The sequence below is a fragment of the Dipteris shenzhenensis genome, chromosome 1 (genome assembly GCF_047967505.1).
Source record: "Dipteris shenzhenensis isolate YYH24624 ecotype China chromosome 1, Dip_SZ_1.0, whole genome shotgun sequence".
In the NCBI taxonomy this organism is placed as follows: Eukaryota; Viridiplantae; Streptophyta; class Polypodiopsida; order Gleicheniales; family Dipteridaceae; genus Dipteris; species Dipteris shenzhenensis.
In genome coordinates this window covers 51,763,420-51,779,520 of record NC_141596.1, presented here as the reverse complement: position 1 = coordinate 51,779,520, position 16,101 = coordinate 51,763,420, and the positions used below count along the sequence as shown (strand labels likewise).

Genomic DNA, 16,101 nt, shown 5'->3' with positions numbered 1-16,101 from the left:
CTTGCACCCTGTCGACATAACTAGATGTCTAAATCTGGCTATTGGAATAGGTGTGGGATGATAGTTAATTGCCTTTTTCCATGTCCTTCTCTCTCTCAAGTAAGCATTATCTACACTATGATGATTCACAACACCATGCTTTGTTGGCAAATGTTAGTATTAAACTCACACTAGTGTAGTGGCTAGCATCTCTTACATTACCATATACTCTCCTTATACTCACACTACTACAGTTGCTAGCATCTCTTACCTTACCATCTACTCTCCTTTCTTCTTTGCGCTATATTTTTAAATAAGTAAATAAAGAAATATATATTCTTAATTTCTTATGATAATATATAACAACTTTAAGTTGGGACATCACTACTTTGTGCATCTACTAATATGTGCATCTTATTTTAATACAATTAAATGTATAAAGATTAATGATTTTTCACAAGTAATTACACAATATTGTATGCCCTTTTTTGATATATAATATGTTGTATTTAAATGCATTCTTCTACCAATTAAAAACACATTTATGCATATATTTTAGAGTTGATCAAGGGTAGCATATGGGAGCCACACAACTAGCTAGACAATGAATGAGCTGATCATGGCCAACATAGCGAGCCTCATAGCCGATTCAAGTTAATTAAATTTATGTATTATATTTCATAAGCATACGTATTCCATTCATTCAATTACTATCTTATTAATACCATGTACATAAATTTAACTAGACTACGAACGAGCTGATCAAGATTGGTATAGTGAGCCTCACAACCATCTCGAGTCGAATACATCTAATATCTTAGCATCTTACTAATTCTATATATTATTGAAATAATTTTTTATAATTACAAGTCACATATTAGTAGTCTATTGTCAACCTTTAAAATAGCAAAGTATTTCAATAACTAGCAATTACCAATTTGCACTAAAAACATAATGACAATTACCTGCATCTATGTGTGAGTTGATCAAAGCCAGCAAAAGCGAGCTACACAACCAACAACAACCAACACACGATACGTTTAGTCAAGGATATAATGAGACTCACATTCTTTGATGTGAATCTCTATTAGTACTCATATCCTCTTTGTTTTGTCCTTTTTGGTATTCCTGAGAATCATGTAAGCTCGAAAATTTTCAAAAAGGCATAAAGTACCACAATGCCTATAGATTATATATATATATATATATGTATATATGCACCACACGGTATATACACATACCATGCGGTAACATAAACATATCACGCTATATGTTTACGTCATCGTGTGATATGTTCACATCACCATGTGGTACTAATAGAGCACCATGGAGTATTAAGATGATACCACGTGGTAACCAGATAGTCCCGATTGTGCTCCACGTAGACAATTTAAAATGGTAGTTGCTTTCTTTAAAGACCGTTTTAAATATTTTAAATCAGCAATTTAAATCAACTCATTTAGAACCCACAAATCCCTTGATCTAATGCATGGAATAAAAGACATCATCAGAGAGACTTTTAGACATATCCAATTCTTGAGGGAGAATCAACAAGGATAATCAACATAAATGAGGATTGAAGAAGAAGTACTCAATCTTTACTGTACCAGGGGTGTTTTTATCGAAGCTATACTTATATATTTATAGAAAATCCTAGCAAAAGTTTATCAAGATAGGTTTTTTAGTTTCACAATATTGATAGAACATAGTACAATTTTATATTTTTTCTTTTAAATTTAGAAGTAATGATGTAAGTCCTAGCGAAACTTTACATTTTTTTACATAAAAGTTTTAAAATCTAGCGAATGTTTCAAATATTTATTTTTATTAAGGCATACAAACTTTTGATAGCAATATAAAATTTTTGCTTCTTAACGAAACTAAGATGGAAAAATCATCCATGTACTATACACACATTGCTATACCCAAGCCACATGTATGTGTACTTCGCATGTATTTTGCATCATGTGTTGTCTTTTAAAAAGGTAAAAAGTCAATATAGTCCTTGTGGAGTACCCCTTTAGGGGCAACTTGGGCCATATTTGACAAGCCGTATAGGCAAGGGCCATATTGAGAAGCCATATATAACCTAGGATATGGTACTTTTTGGATAGCATATTTGCACATTACTATTTTTCTTATGGTAGTGAATGGATTCTAGATGAAACCATATGTTGGGATCATGGAAATATTGTAAAAAATAGTCAACAACTAGTTAAGAATGGTGAACAACTGGTTGATAACTGTACTTGAGGCAGTAGAAGCAATACAAATAATATAGGATCTTTGTATTTGCATGAATAACACTTGTCATGTGTGGCAATCATTGTTCAATCACTTGAATTTAAAGCTACTCAAAACTTGTGTGAGTCTAAGATATTCTTGGTACACACCCTGAACTTTATTGTGCAAAAAGTATCCCTTCAAAGTTTCAAGCTATTAACATGCGAGCCACAATCAGAGTTTCTTAAATGGAGATAGAAAATATTCCTATGGAAGCCAAAAGATCAATGTCTACATCAAAAATGATTTATGATACTGTATCTACATTGATGGCACTTAAGCATATAGTCTCTTTTATCTCTCCACATAACCTACAATCAAGATGGATAAAGTAATGGCAATGCAAAAGAAGTAGAAGAAGCAACTGAATCAAAGCTAGTGGGGTAGAATAGGTAGCTTCATGGTTACCCTTTGGAATCTCACATTTTTTAGATTTCAAATTCTATTTAGATGATCAAGGACCACAAAACCAAGCCTATCTATGGGTAATTGGTGTAATAGACTATCAAGCAATAGATTGCTAGAGGAGGATACCCTAATGCAGATGACGAATTTATGTTCTTGTGAAAATGAGAGGATATCTACCCATGGATTAGTATGTCTCTCAAGACTTGGTGGCAAAAATATTCCATTTACCACTTATTCCACCTCCATCGATTAAAGCCGCAAGAGAATGTACAGATGACATGCTTGCTAAGGAATTTGGAGACCACGAGTGTTTGTTATGAATGCACAGCTACTACAAGAAATGGTGTTAGTGCCATGCCCATGAGGTTGCAAGTGGAAGGAGGATTCGGTAGGAGATGGAGGAAGGAATAGGAAACCGAGGATATGAGGAAGAAGATGGACGAGCACAAGTATGAGGTATTGGGAGTGAACAAGGGGTATAACTATCCTTAGCTGATTCTAGAGCTCAGAGCTGCATGACGACTGATGCTGAACTCAAGATATCACCAGCAGTTAAGTGACCATCACAACAAGGAGTGCATGATCTCGCCATTGGATTCTGTGCACCTACCCCTATCCAAGGAATGAGTACCTCACGTGTGACTAGGAATGGGCATTTAAGGTGGTCTTCGTGGTGATATCTCCGCAATTGGAACTCGTTCATTGGCAACGGTAATACCCACCATCCCTATAGATATGCAAAGTAGAAAGAAGTCGATTCACAATACTCAAAGATCCAAAAGGGTCCTGACCACTGCATCTTCAGCTTCCTTGCATGCAGCCCATGCAGCTGTTGAAGAGTAGGACCAAGTGTCCCTTCTTAAAGAACTTCTTCTTTGATGCCAAGTCCAATCAAGTCTCTTTCTTTGTGCTTGGACTACCTATGTCAAGTAGTAACTTTCCATCCTATCCTCCTCCAACTTCTCCAGACTGTCAAGTCAAAACTCCATGGACTCTTGCAAAAGTAGCATGTCTTCGATTGCAATGCAGAGGCTTGGAACAACATATTCCACTGGCATGATAGCCTCCATCCTGATTGCCAATTTGAACGGTGTGAGACCTATGGTGACTTTGAATGATGTGCGGTATGCCCATAATAACAAAGTGTATAACTTGGTTGTTCTGCCATATTGCAAGCACCTTGAGCAAAAGGGACCTGCAATAAATTGCCACGACCGTGCAATTCTTCCAAACACAACTTCAATCAATTCTTCCAAATACCACTTCAATTAATTTATGCGTTCATGTGTAGCTAGGGCCATGAGAGGGTTGAGTGGGTGTTTCCAAATGGGAGAAATGGATTCTACAAGGGATTACCTGAATTCGAGCGACTACGTTCAAGCGAGACTAAAGTTTGAATGGGCCTATACTTTCAAATTTAGCACTGGAGTTCATTTATCAATTTTGAAAAGTAGCAATCATTGATGTCAAGCCCTTTTCTCTTGGGCGAAAAGTATAGCCATGTTTACACCTGCCCAGGAAGGACCTCGCTTTCATTATTGGTGGATAGTGGTTTGGTGCAAAGCAGGTGTAAGTTTTTATGTATATCTTGCTTCATTATAACAAATGTTTGCTTGGAAAACTTGACCATTTCCAAAAATTCTCTATGAATTTGCAACTCTAGAGGTAAATAGCAATAGTTTCTTGCCCTACCTATTACATGTATACAAATCTTTGCTCTCAGACAAAAAGCACCATACTTGGACAAGAAGCTGATCAAAGGGATTTGCACATGTACAAGCAAATAAAAAGATTTATCTCACATCTTTATTGGACTGGAAACATCCTTAGTGGATATATTAGAACTATAGTGTGGCTTTTGTGAAGTAGTCTCCAAAAATTTGCTAATACACCCGTGCACATATTCCAAATACCTACTACCAACTTTGCAAAATGTCTCCTCTATGGTCTCCAAATTTAACCAAGTCCATTGCTAATACTTGGTTGGCTTTGATGATAAGCCAAGGCCTGGAGCAATTCAACCTTTGTAAGTGCAGCTTGGTGCATGAACTCATGCACTTTGTCACTCAATCCCAAAACATCCATGACGACAAAGTAGATGTGCTTGCACAGAATTTACATCCCTTTCTTTGCATCTTGTTGCATGAAATCCTTGCAAGATGATCGTGGAAACTCTGATATTGTCATTGTGTATGTAAAGCCTTTAGCAAAAGAACTCTCTATACGCACATGAAATAGATGCATTTCATTTGGAATAACCTTCCCCTCCCCTTCCCCGCCTCCCCCTCCCCCTCCCTGCCGGCCCCTCCCTTTCCCTCCTCTCCCTCCCCGTTCCCCTCCCCGCCGGCCCCTCCCTCTCCCTCCCCCTCCTCTCCCTCCCCCTCCCCGCCGGCCCCTCCCTCCCCACCGTCCCTCCCTTCCCTTCCCCGTCGTCCCTCCCCACTGGCCCCTCCCTCCCCACCATCCCTCCCTTCCCTTCCCCGCCGTCCCTCCCTTCCCCTCCCCCTCCCCCTCCCCGCCGGCCCCTCCCTTCCCCGCCTCCCCCTCCGCCTCCCCTCCCCGTCGCAGGCGGGAGGGAGGGGAGAGGGCCGACGCGAGGGGGAGGTGGGGAAGGGGGAGGGGAGGGGGCCGACGGGAGGGCGGGGAAGGGGGAGGGGAGGCAGGGAGGGCGAGGGGAAGGGGAAGGGGGAGGGGAGGCGGGAGGGCGTGGGGAGAGGAGGGAGGGGGGGTTAACCCCCCCCCCCCCAATAATACCCCCCCCACCCCACCTGTTGCATGCGCAACAGGTGGGGTGGGGGGGCGAGGCGGGGAAGGGGGAGGGGAGGCGGGAGGGCGGCGGGACGAGAGGAGGGAGGCGGAGGGTTAAACCCCCCTGTTGCGCACGCAACAGGTGGGGTGGGGGTAATAATACCCCCCACCCCACTTGTTGTGAACGCAACAGGTGGGGGTAAACCCCCCCTCCCTCCTCTCCTTCCGCCTTCCCTTCCCCGCCTCCCCTCTCCCTTCCCCGCTGTTAACCCCCCCTACATCCTCTCCTCCCACCCTCCCATCCCCCCCTCCCCCTTCCTCGCCTCCCCTCCGGTCGGCCCGCTCCCTTCCTCCCTCCGCTCCCTTCCCCTCTCCTCCTGCTTTCCCCCCTCTTCTCCCTCTTTTTTAAGGCGGGGAGCGGTGAGGAGGACGGGAGGGGAGGGAGGAGGGAGAGGAGAGTGCAGTCGTGAGGGAGGAGGCAGGCGGGGAGGCGAGAGGGAGGAGGAGAGGAGGTAGGCAGGGAGGCGGGAGGGAGGAGGGAGAGGAGGCAGGCAAGGAGGTGAGAGGGCGGGGAGGGCGCAGACGGGAGGGGGAGGCGGGAGGGAGGGGAGGGGGTCGACGAGAGGGCGTAGACGGGAGGAGGAGGCAAAGAAAGAGGAAGGAAGAGGCGGGATGGGGGAGGCGGGAGGAGAGGAGGGGGTTAACCCCCAACCTATTGCGCACGCAACAGGTTGGGGTTAATCCCTCCCCTGCCCTAAGCCCCCAAAGGGCTTTAAATTTTTATTTTATTTTTGAAGACAAAAAAATTAATTTAATTTAATTTAAAGAAGGAAAAAAAAGACAAAAAAAATTAATTAACTTAATTTATTTTAAAAAAATTAAAAAAGTTAAAATAAATAAAACTTAAAAAAATTTTAAAAAATTAAATTGAATTTTAGATATAAAAATAAATTAATTAATTAAAATAAATTAAAATAAAATAATTAAAAAAAAGATGAAAAAATAAATTATTTTATTTTATTTTAAAAATTAAAAATAAATAAAACTTAAAATAATATTTTATTAGAAATTTATTTAATATTTTGAGTTTGAAAATCATTGTAATTCTCATTTTTTATTTTTGATTGTTTTTTAGAAAACTATGGCTTCCAGTTTTGGTTTCAAGGTGTCTTTCAAATACCTTAAACATGCTTGGTATTTTATGGAGCACAAATCAAAGTATTTTTTAGTGATCACTAAAGAGAATGTGTCAAGCGTGAAATATTCTCCAGAGGTAGTAAGAAATGGTGGCATGGTCTCAAACATCAACATTACAGAAAACAATTTGATAGAAGTTGTGTGCAAAGGAAAGAATGACGAGGTGGTTTACAAGTTACGAGTTACGCACAAGCACTTCTTGAAGCCCTTACCAGATTCAATTGAGGGATCTCAAGAATTGCTTAGTGCCTTAGAAGCATTGAAGAAAATGTGGGATGCATTTCCAAGTGGTGGTGTTGTACCTTCAGCAGTAGTAAGTGCAGCAGTAAGTACGCCATCTATAACATGTAACCCTCAAGTTGTACCGCCAATATCTGTGGCGATAACTACGGTAACTCCAACAAGAGTAACTACAATATCTGCGACAGTAACTACAGTATCTCCAACTGTACCTACACCATCGACTGCTGCAACTACAGGAACAAGAAGGAGTGATCGTGGAGCAGATTCAAGTTCTACAGCTATTCCTAGAAAGAGAGCAAGAATAACTCCTACTCCACATGTAGACCGTTCAAGTGCAGGTTATTTAAAACCAGGCGAAAAATTGGATAGCGATGAACAGGAGAATCCGCAAGAAGAAGATACAAGTCTCGAAGACTTTTCTATAAGTATGGCAGACTTACATCCTCCAGAGGATGAGGGGTACATTTGGGGATTTTCACAATTCAGCGTGGCCACAATGCTTATTGATCGAGCTTCGTTGTTCACAAATCAAAGAAAGCTAGATAAGACATTTGCACGCAAATTGTATGAAGATACGAGGAAAACAAGAACTCCAATTGCCACTAATATCACTCTTCGTCCTATGGCGTTTAAGAGACTTCAAGAAGATGATCCTACATTGCCTGATGTCACATTTCAAAAGCGCGTGGACTTTCTTGATGCTTTTGAGAACTTTAGAAGGAGTGACTTTGTTCATGGAGAGGCTTTGTACCAAAGCCGATATGGGAGAGATACATGCTGGCAAAGAATAGATTCTTGGAAAGATGCAGGTTGAGCCCATTGATGGGCAACACTTTTGTGAAGCTTGCAGGATCGCCCTTGATGAGGGAAGAAACGGAAACTTGCCACAAATTGAGTGGATGGAAAAGTTTCAACGGGTCATTTGTCATATATGCATATTTAACGATGACTCGAAGTACATTCTAGAATCAGAAAGGCTGAATTCTGCTCCATTTAGGTTGAAAAAAAGCTCTTCTCTTTCTGAGATCTTGATAAAGGCAAGGGAGTTATGGATGGGCTGTGGAAAGCCACAAACAGTGAAGGGCAGGAGACCTACATCTGAGTACATGGCAAAGAGGACTCGGTTCTATATATGCTTGAAAGGTGTTGTAAGCAATACGCAAGGCATACCAAGTTATAAGGTTGAGGCAAATGATTTGAACACCGCCGTTGCAAGATACAAGGATGTTACTTGCGTTGTCTTCCACGAGGACTCAGTGTTTCAGAGCATGGTGGATGTTTGCCAAGCATATGAAACATGGAAGATATCCTTTGAGGCACTAGAGCACACTGCAACTCAGAGGAAAGAAATAAAGAAACCGATGTCTATTGTTTGGTGGAGAGCATTAAGGTTTGTTCCAAATGCAATAACAGAAGAAGTATGCAAGAAGATCCTAAGTGGTGACTGCTTCTTTGGAAAGAAGAGAAAGCATAGCAACTTGGATGAAGTGGTCAACCGAATGATTCAAAGTGAGGCTGCTCTCTCGGCACTATTATTTTTATTGAAATCTGATGATGAGTTAGCTGGCAAGTCAATTGATGTGGATAAGAAGAAAGCACTTAGCCTAGGTCAACTCCTTGATAAGACATGGGCTAGAAAGTGGTTGGCTTCAATGGATGCAGATGCCACACCAACAAAGGATCTAAGAGCTAAAATACCAAAGGTTGTTGAGACAGAATATATGGACATCAAGAAAAAGGCCTTGCAGTCCACTGCCCAAGGTAGAGCAATTGGTGGTTTAGATGATGGTTCTCCATTCAGCTTCTCCTATGATATCCTCCTATCAGAGAATGATACAAAATTTGCACACATCAATGGCATTGATACAGAGCATTTCATAACAATGAGCGGTCATGCTTGGGAGAAGCCATGTGTATTTTTCATAGATGAATTGCAAGACCTTGCAGTGTCACGGATAGTTGAACTTGTGCGGTTTATCGTAGAAGGTCCTATGGCAGATAAGAAAAGATCAATGTTGGTCCTGTTCGTGACAGAATCACAAAAGGATGCCTTGTATGCAAGTTTGACATCTGCATTTGGGTATTTACTTTCAAAAGTATACCATGGTATAATCCTACGCAATCATATGACTGTCTTGGAAGGCACTGCCATTCAAGTCTTGCAGCCTTTCTTGATGTGCTTCTTATCCAGGGGTGGTGGCAATCTAATCAAAATTCCTTTAAGGACTCTCGAGCTTCATTACTTTGAGGACAATAAGGTTAAGCTTGATGCAGCAATGGTGGATTACAGAAAGCCGATGGATCCTGATGTGATACTAGAGATGACAAAGAATTTACTGAATGATGGGTGGGAAGTAGCATTGTATCGAATGGGTTTTGCTGCTAAGAAATTGCTATGCCAAGGTAGAAATGTAAATGTCATTGATACCGCCCATCAAATTGAGTTCTTTGACACATATTACAGTTGCACTACCTTCTTTGAAGAGGAAAATATCAAAGAAGAGGGTAGTGAGAAAAATGTCGAAGACGAGGATAGTGAGTCTGAGGGTGATGATGAGGATGAAAGCTCTGCATCCGATGACTTACGCCAAGAAGAAATCCGCACAAAGAATAAGGGTGATCAATTGTCAACTAGAGTCAAGGAGGTTCCACTCATCATACGAGAAGGCTCGCGGCAGCAAGAAGTAGTAGTACAGCACGTCACAGGAAAAGGTAAGGCTAAAGAGGTGGAAGCACTTCCCTTGAAATTAAAAGTGAGGAAGGCACCCTTGATCTTTGGTGAAGGACATGCAAGGGGATCAAGCAAGGAAGCCTTAATCAAAGAAGGTATGGACGAGGCAAAGCATGACTAGGAGGAGTTACCAGGAGGCATAGATGGTTCTTCAACCATGATCTTACAGACTCCAGAGCAGCCTACTAGTCAGGAACCTAGTAGCCAGGTCCCTACTCACCAAGAACTTGGTCATGAGACTCTAGAGTAGCCTACTAGTCAGGTGCTTGGAACTGAAGAGCAAACTATTGAGGACCTTGCTACTGAGACTCCAGTCTTAGAGCAGCCTATTAGTCAGGACCCTGGTAGTCAAGGGCCTGGCATTGAAGACATTGGTACTGAGTAACATGATGGCTGACGGCTTTATAATCACAAGTTTTGAACTTCTATGTAAAGCAAATATCTAATAAAAAGTTTACTACTTTTTTGATTTCTTTACTCTCATTATTGTGTATAAAGATTGTTTATGAGGTCCATTTTATACTTAATGGTGTATTTTAAACTTTATGTCAAATGTATTTTTATAGTTAAGGGTGCTTTTTAATACCAAGTGAGGTGTATATGTACACCACTTACACATAAAAGGATTTATCTACACTACCTTTCTAAGGGGTTTATGTACACCACCTTTCTAAAAGAAATGGTCATAAAGGTGTGTGCACACCACTTATACATAAAGGTGTTTATTTACACCACCTTTCTAAGAGAATTGGTCATCTATTATTGGTCATCTATTGATGTTCTTAGGTGATAGTAGCTCAATTCACAAGAAGTTATGAAGATGTTTATGTAGACCACCTCTGTAAGAGATTTTTGTAAAGTTATGAAGATGTTTATGTAGACCACCTTTGTAAGAGATTTGGTTATGCATTGATGTTCTTAGTACTTAATCATCAAATCTTTTGTTTTGAGTTGTCAAATCTAGTTCAAAAAACAACATTACTAGTATATTCAAAATTTTTGGACTGTTTTTTGGTCCATTTCTCAAATTGGACTTTACACAAGTCCAAAAATTTTGAATAGTGTGTTCCTCTTATCTACCCCCTATTTACGGGACCTTACCTTATAAAATGTACCTTCCTTCCCTTATATAACCCCCCTCCCTTACACTCACATGGTACCATACGATAAACCCTAGTGGACTCCCCGGGCTCTGAGGGATCTATTGATCTGTAAGGAGTCCGTAAGGGACCTTTGCAACATAATTTAAATGTTTCAAAGAAGAAGACACAATATGCAGTGCTTTTTCATTTTTTAAAACTACTCATAGGACAACATTCAACATCTCATCTAATCAATCAAATTTTATATTGTATTTTATCTCTAAGGAGCCTATTCCTTTGACGGCCTAATTCTATAATGTGGCTTTAAATTTTTTGACACATATATAAGATGGTGATCTTATATTATTGACTTTTATATCCAAGGGACCTTCCTTTGACTGCCTAATTTTCACACTATTTTATAAGATGGTGGTCCAAGGGACCTATTCCTTTAACGGCCTAATTTTCACACTATTTTATAATTTGACTTTTTTATAACACAGATAAGGTCATGGTCTCTTATTAAAATTAAAGGGTTACGGACATGATTGTAATTCTTTTAAAACAAAGACACAATATGCCTCATTGATTCATGTTTTAGAAACTATTTAGTTTTCCTCCAATGAACAATTTTTTATAGGTTTTTATCTTTGAGGGACCTATAATTCCTTTGATGGTATGTTCTCACTATTTTAAAGCTTGCATTTAAGGCTTGATTAATATACAAGTTTCGTTCAATGTAGGCTTCATTATACATAAGATTAAGGTGTCCCACTAAACTCAAAGAGTTCATAAGCATGATTGTAATTCTTTTAAAAGGAAGACAACTTACAATTACTTCACGAGTCATAGTGCACCCTAAAATCCTTTAATAGGTCAAAATAATTAGGTGGGTGCCGACTAAATGAATAGAACTTCAAGATGATCGTAGGCATGAATAGGAGGTATTGTCTTCCTCCAACTTTATGTATACCCATCACCTAAGGGCCTTAGCACATGGATGGGGCTAGCATGGGTTTAGGATGGGAATATTTTTGTCATCATTACTCCCATCCTACACCAAGTGGTCTAGGATGGATTTAGAATGGGAGTAGCCACTTTTTCTCCCATCCTGGACCATGGCCTCTAGACCCTGGCAGCCAGAATAGGTTCCCCTTTTTTAGGGATTCAAAAACATGGAAGGATGACATGTGTCCTTGTCCCCACAAGGTCCCCACCTCTTAAACACATGAAATGATGCCATGTGTCCTCTTCCTCCTAAACCCATCCCTAGTTCTTTTTTTGTTAGCACATGGTGGGATGGGAATAGGATAGAAATATGCATGGGACCACTTGGGACCACCTTTTCCCATTCCCATCCTATTTCTTCCCATGTGCTAAGCCCCTAAGTAGGAAGCGTGGCTTTATGATAGATTTAGGGGTTTCCGCTTTGTCCGTACCGGATGTGGGGGGGGCCTGGAAAAGATGCTTATAATAACATGTGATTATAAATACGATGTTAATTATGGTGTGGTAGTTAGAGCGTATAAATGTTGTTGGATCAATTCCCAATCGTCTATAATCTTTTGCACTTCCGACGCTCAGCTTTTTCGCCGACCCACAAAATAGGCTAGGGACCCGGCGTTGATGGGATAGGACCTGTCTGAAATATAGGACATGGTACAGAATGGGATCCTGTCTCGTTAATGTTCGTGTCTACATTGAGTGGAAATTCAAGTATTGTGGAACACAAAAATTAGGGGGAGCACCTCGCATAAGGGGTCACTTTCTTGGCGACTCAAGAAAGAGCATTCAGCATTATGTGGCCCCAAGAGCTGTTGTAGTAGCTCGCATCTTGACAAAGAAGTTATAATCTTCTAGAAAAATCCAAAGAAGATCAATTTGAAAAAGTTAAGGTGTAAGTGAAGTAGAGTCTATAAGCACACACTACGATGGAAGTACAAGTGTTGTAGGCTCCCATGCCAGAACTCCTTGTGTGGACACTAGGACAACATTCAACATCTCATCTAATCAATCAAATTTTATATTGTATTTTTTCTCTAAGGAGCCTATTCCTTTGATGGCCTAATTTTATAATGTGGCTTTAAATTTTTTGACACATATATAAGATGGTGATCTTATATTATTGATTTTTATATCCAAGGGACCTTCCTTTGACCGCCTAATTTTCACACTATTTTATAAGATGGTGGTCCAAGGGACCTATTCCTTTAACGGCCTAATTTTCACACTATTTTATAATCTGACTTTTTTATAACACAGATAAGGTCATGGTCTCCTATTAAAATTAAAGGATTACCGACATGATTGTAATTCTTTTAAAACAAAGACACAATATGCCTCATTGATTCATGTTTTAGAAACTATTTAGTTTTTCTCCAATGAACAATTTTTTATAGGTTTTTATCTTTGAGGGACCTATAATTCCTTTGATGGTATTTTAAAGCTTGCATTTAAGGCTTGATTAATACACAAGTTTCGTTCAATGTAGGCTTCATTGTACATAAGATTAAGGTGTCCCACTAAACTCAAAGAGTTCATAAGCATGATTGTAATTCTTTTAAAAGGAAGACAACTTACAATTACTTCACGAGTCATAGTGAACCCTAAAATCCTTTAATAGGTCAAAATAATTAGGTGGGTGCCCCACTAAATGAATAGAACTTTAAGATGATCATAGGCATGAAAAGGAGGTATTGTCTTCCTCCAACTTTATGTATACCCATCACCTAAGTAGGAAGCGTGGCTTTATGATAGATTTAGAGGTTTCCGCTTTGTCCGTAGCGGATGTGGGGGACCGGGGTCTTTTCCAGTGGCGGGAACACCGGGAAAGATACTTATAATAACATGTGATTATAAATACGATGTTAATTATGTTGTGGTAGTGAGAGCGTATAAATGTTGTTGGATCAATTCCCAATCGTCTATAATCTTTTGCACTTCCGACGCTCAGCTTTTTCGCCGACCCACAAAATAGGCTAGGCCCTAGGGACCAGACAAACCCCAAAGCTCACGTGCGATCAGCACGACCTGTCTGAAATACAGGACAGTGGACACGATGATAAACGTGTGCGTTGATCGTCGGGCTCTATTTATTACCGTGACACAAACCCGATACGGCGTTGATGGGATAGGACAGGCTGTCTCAGGTCTGAAATATAGGACACGATGATGTCTCAGGTCTGATAAACGTGTGCGTTGATCTTACTCCGTCGGGCTCTATTTATTACCGATCTTCTTCTTCTCGACTTACCCGCATACCGACTCCCGCTCTATCCCCTTCGATCTGTCTGTCTTCATTCTATCTTCATTCTATCTTCCTCCATGGAGAACTTGCCTTCCAATGTCCAAAATATAACTATTCCCCATCCCCAATGCTCCTTTCCCTGGAACAATCACCCCGATTGTCTTCAACTCAAATCCATTTGTGATTCCTGGGTCGTATCCCGCTTCAAGGACCTTGCGAAATCCGGCTTTACCGACAAACTCCTTGTTGAGTCCAGGTTTCATCTCTTTGCGTGCCTGGCCTGTGCCAATGGTATTAGCAAACGGATGGTACCCATAGTCAAGCACGTCGCCTGGATGTTCTTGTTGGATAACTTCCTTGACGATCCCAAGGAAATGGGAGCCAACTCGGCTGCGGCTGATGAGATTTTTCAATCAATTATAGGTGTCTTAGAAGGCAAAGTCACCAGTAACTCATCCTCTTCTCACGTGGCGCGCGTGATAACCGAAACTGCCGCTGATTGGTGGAACGAGATCTGCGAAGAGATGCCGAAGACGCAGCAGGGTCGCTTTATCGGATTCTTTAAGGCGTTCCTCGACGCGAATAGGAGCCAGGTTATCTATCGACAAACACAGACTGTTCCTGATCTAAACACTTTCATTGAAATACGTCGATGCACTTATGGGTGGTATCCGGCCTCCATACTGATGGAGTACACGCTGGGCGTAGAGCTTGATGAAGAAACATACACGAATCCACTCATTTGCAAACTGCAGGACGCCACAACCGACAATCTCTGCTGGGTGAACGATCTGGTGTCGTTCAAAAAGGAGTATCTTGAAGGCGATTATTTCAATCTTATTACAGTGATGTATTTGGACTATTCAAAATCCAAATCCACATGCAGTCCTGTCGACTTGTCGGGGATTGTTTCGGAAGTGTGCGAGCTAATCAAAGTCAAAGACGAGGAGTGTGTGAGGCTGGTGAACGAGATAAGGAAGACAAGCCTGATGGATAAAACTGGGCTGCAAGGCTATCTCGAAGGTGTGGGCAATTGGCTGGCCGGAACACTTTACTGGTACTCTTTGAGTGCTCGATATGCAGATCTATCTACACACTGATGCAAAAGAATAGTTAGCCTCTTAAATATCGTTTGTAATCAAGGCATCAATCACTTCTCACGACTACATATGTAAGGTCATGTCTACACATCGATCTAAAATCTTGATTTGAAAGTTTGCCTCTCAAATATTTTTTATTTAAAGGCATCAATCAGTTCATGCTTACATAGTTATCACATGTAAGGTCATGTACTATATCTATCATAAGGTCACAATGTATGCCTCTTGGGACTTGTTATCTTCCAAAACCTCCTTTATATGTGGTACAATATATATGGAAAGTAAAGCCACTAAATTAAAATGTTCCCTTAGTGTTTTGAATCAACAAGTTTTGACCTTATAGATAGTTCTATTGGTGGCACATAAGCCAATTAAAGTTTTTCCATAATAAAACCTTGCTCTTACTTTGCTTTCTTATGAAAGAAAAAGTTCATTAATAAGAGCCCATTCCTACCTTATTGCATGAAAAGCATGGCATTCGGATTTTAGATAATATGATACATAATATAATAAATGCAGAGTTCCTTTAAGTGTTACTTCTATCTTTAAAAGCTGTGGCTTTTTCCTCAAAAGAACAATTCATAGCTTCAACCTTTGAAAGCCAAGACATCATTTTTTACAATGCACCTTTCCAGAATATAGAATAGAATAGCTAAAATGTCCCTTAAAAGCTTTGTTTCTACATGGTGAACAACATGCCACTATAGACAAGCTAAAGAAGTAAACAACACAACAACATGAGACACAGAGACAAGCACACATAGGTAGTGTGATGATAGAGCTTCACATAGATGTTGTACATAAAGCAAGCTGCCATAGGCATAAAGCAAAACTCAAGATAAGATAACAATTGGCATATAGCCACATTGTTGCTACATGTGCCTCAATAGTACTCTGTTGCACAATGCCACACCATCACTAACACAGGCAATCCTACCACATAAGCAAGAGTGCCACTTAGGCACACTTACCTTTATAACATATGTACACGCTTGTTGGTACATGGATAATTATGCAATGTCGTCTAATATTTGAATCTTAATCCATAATATAAATTCAAGATAGTCACAAATCATATGAGGA

The 16,101-nt window shown here is 40.4% G+C and overlaps 1 protein-coding gene across 1 annotated transcript; it reads left to right on the top strand.

The window, feature by feature from the left end:
- Window positions 1–14,223: 14,223 nt before the first annotated feature.
- Window positions 14,224–15,018, top strand: LOC147906005 (microbial Terpene synthase-like protein 13). The gene has a single exon (XM_087383028.1). It carries the CDS (start codon window positions 14,224–14,226, stop codon window positions 15,016–15,018), a length of 795 nt encoding a protein of 264 aa, XP_087239154.1.
- The last annotated feature ends 1,083 nt before the right edge of the window (window positions 15,019–16,101 follow it).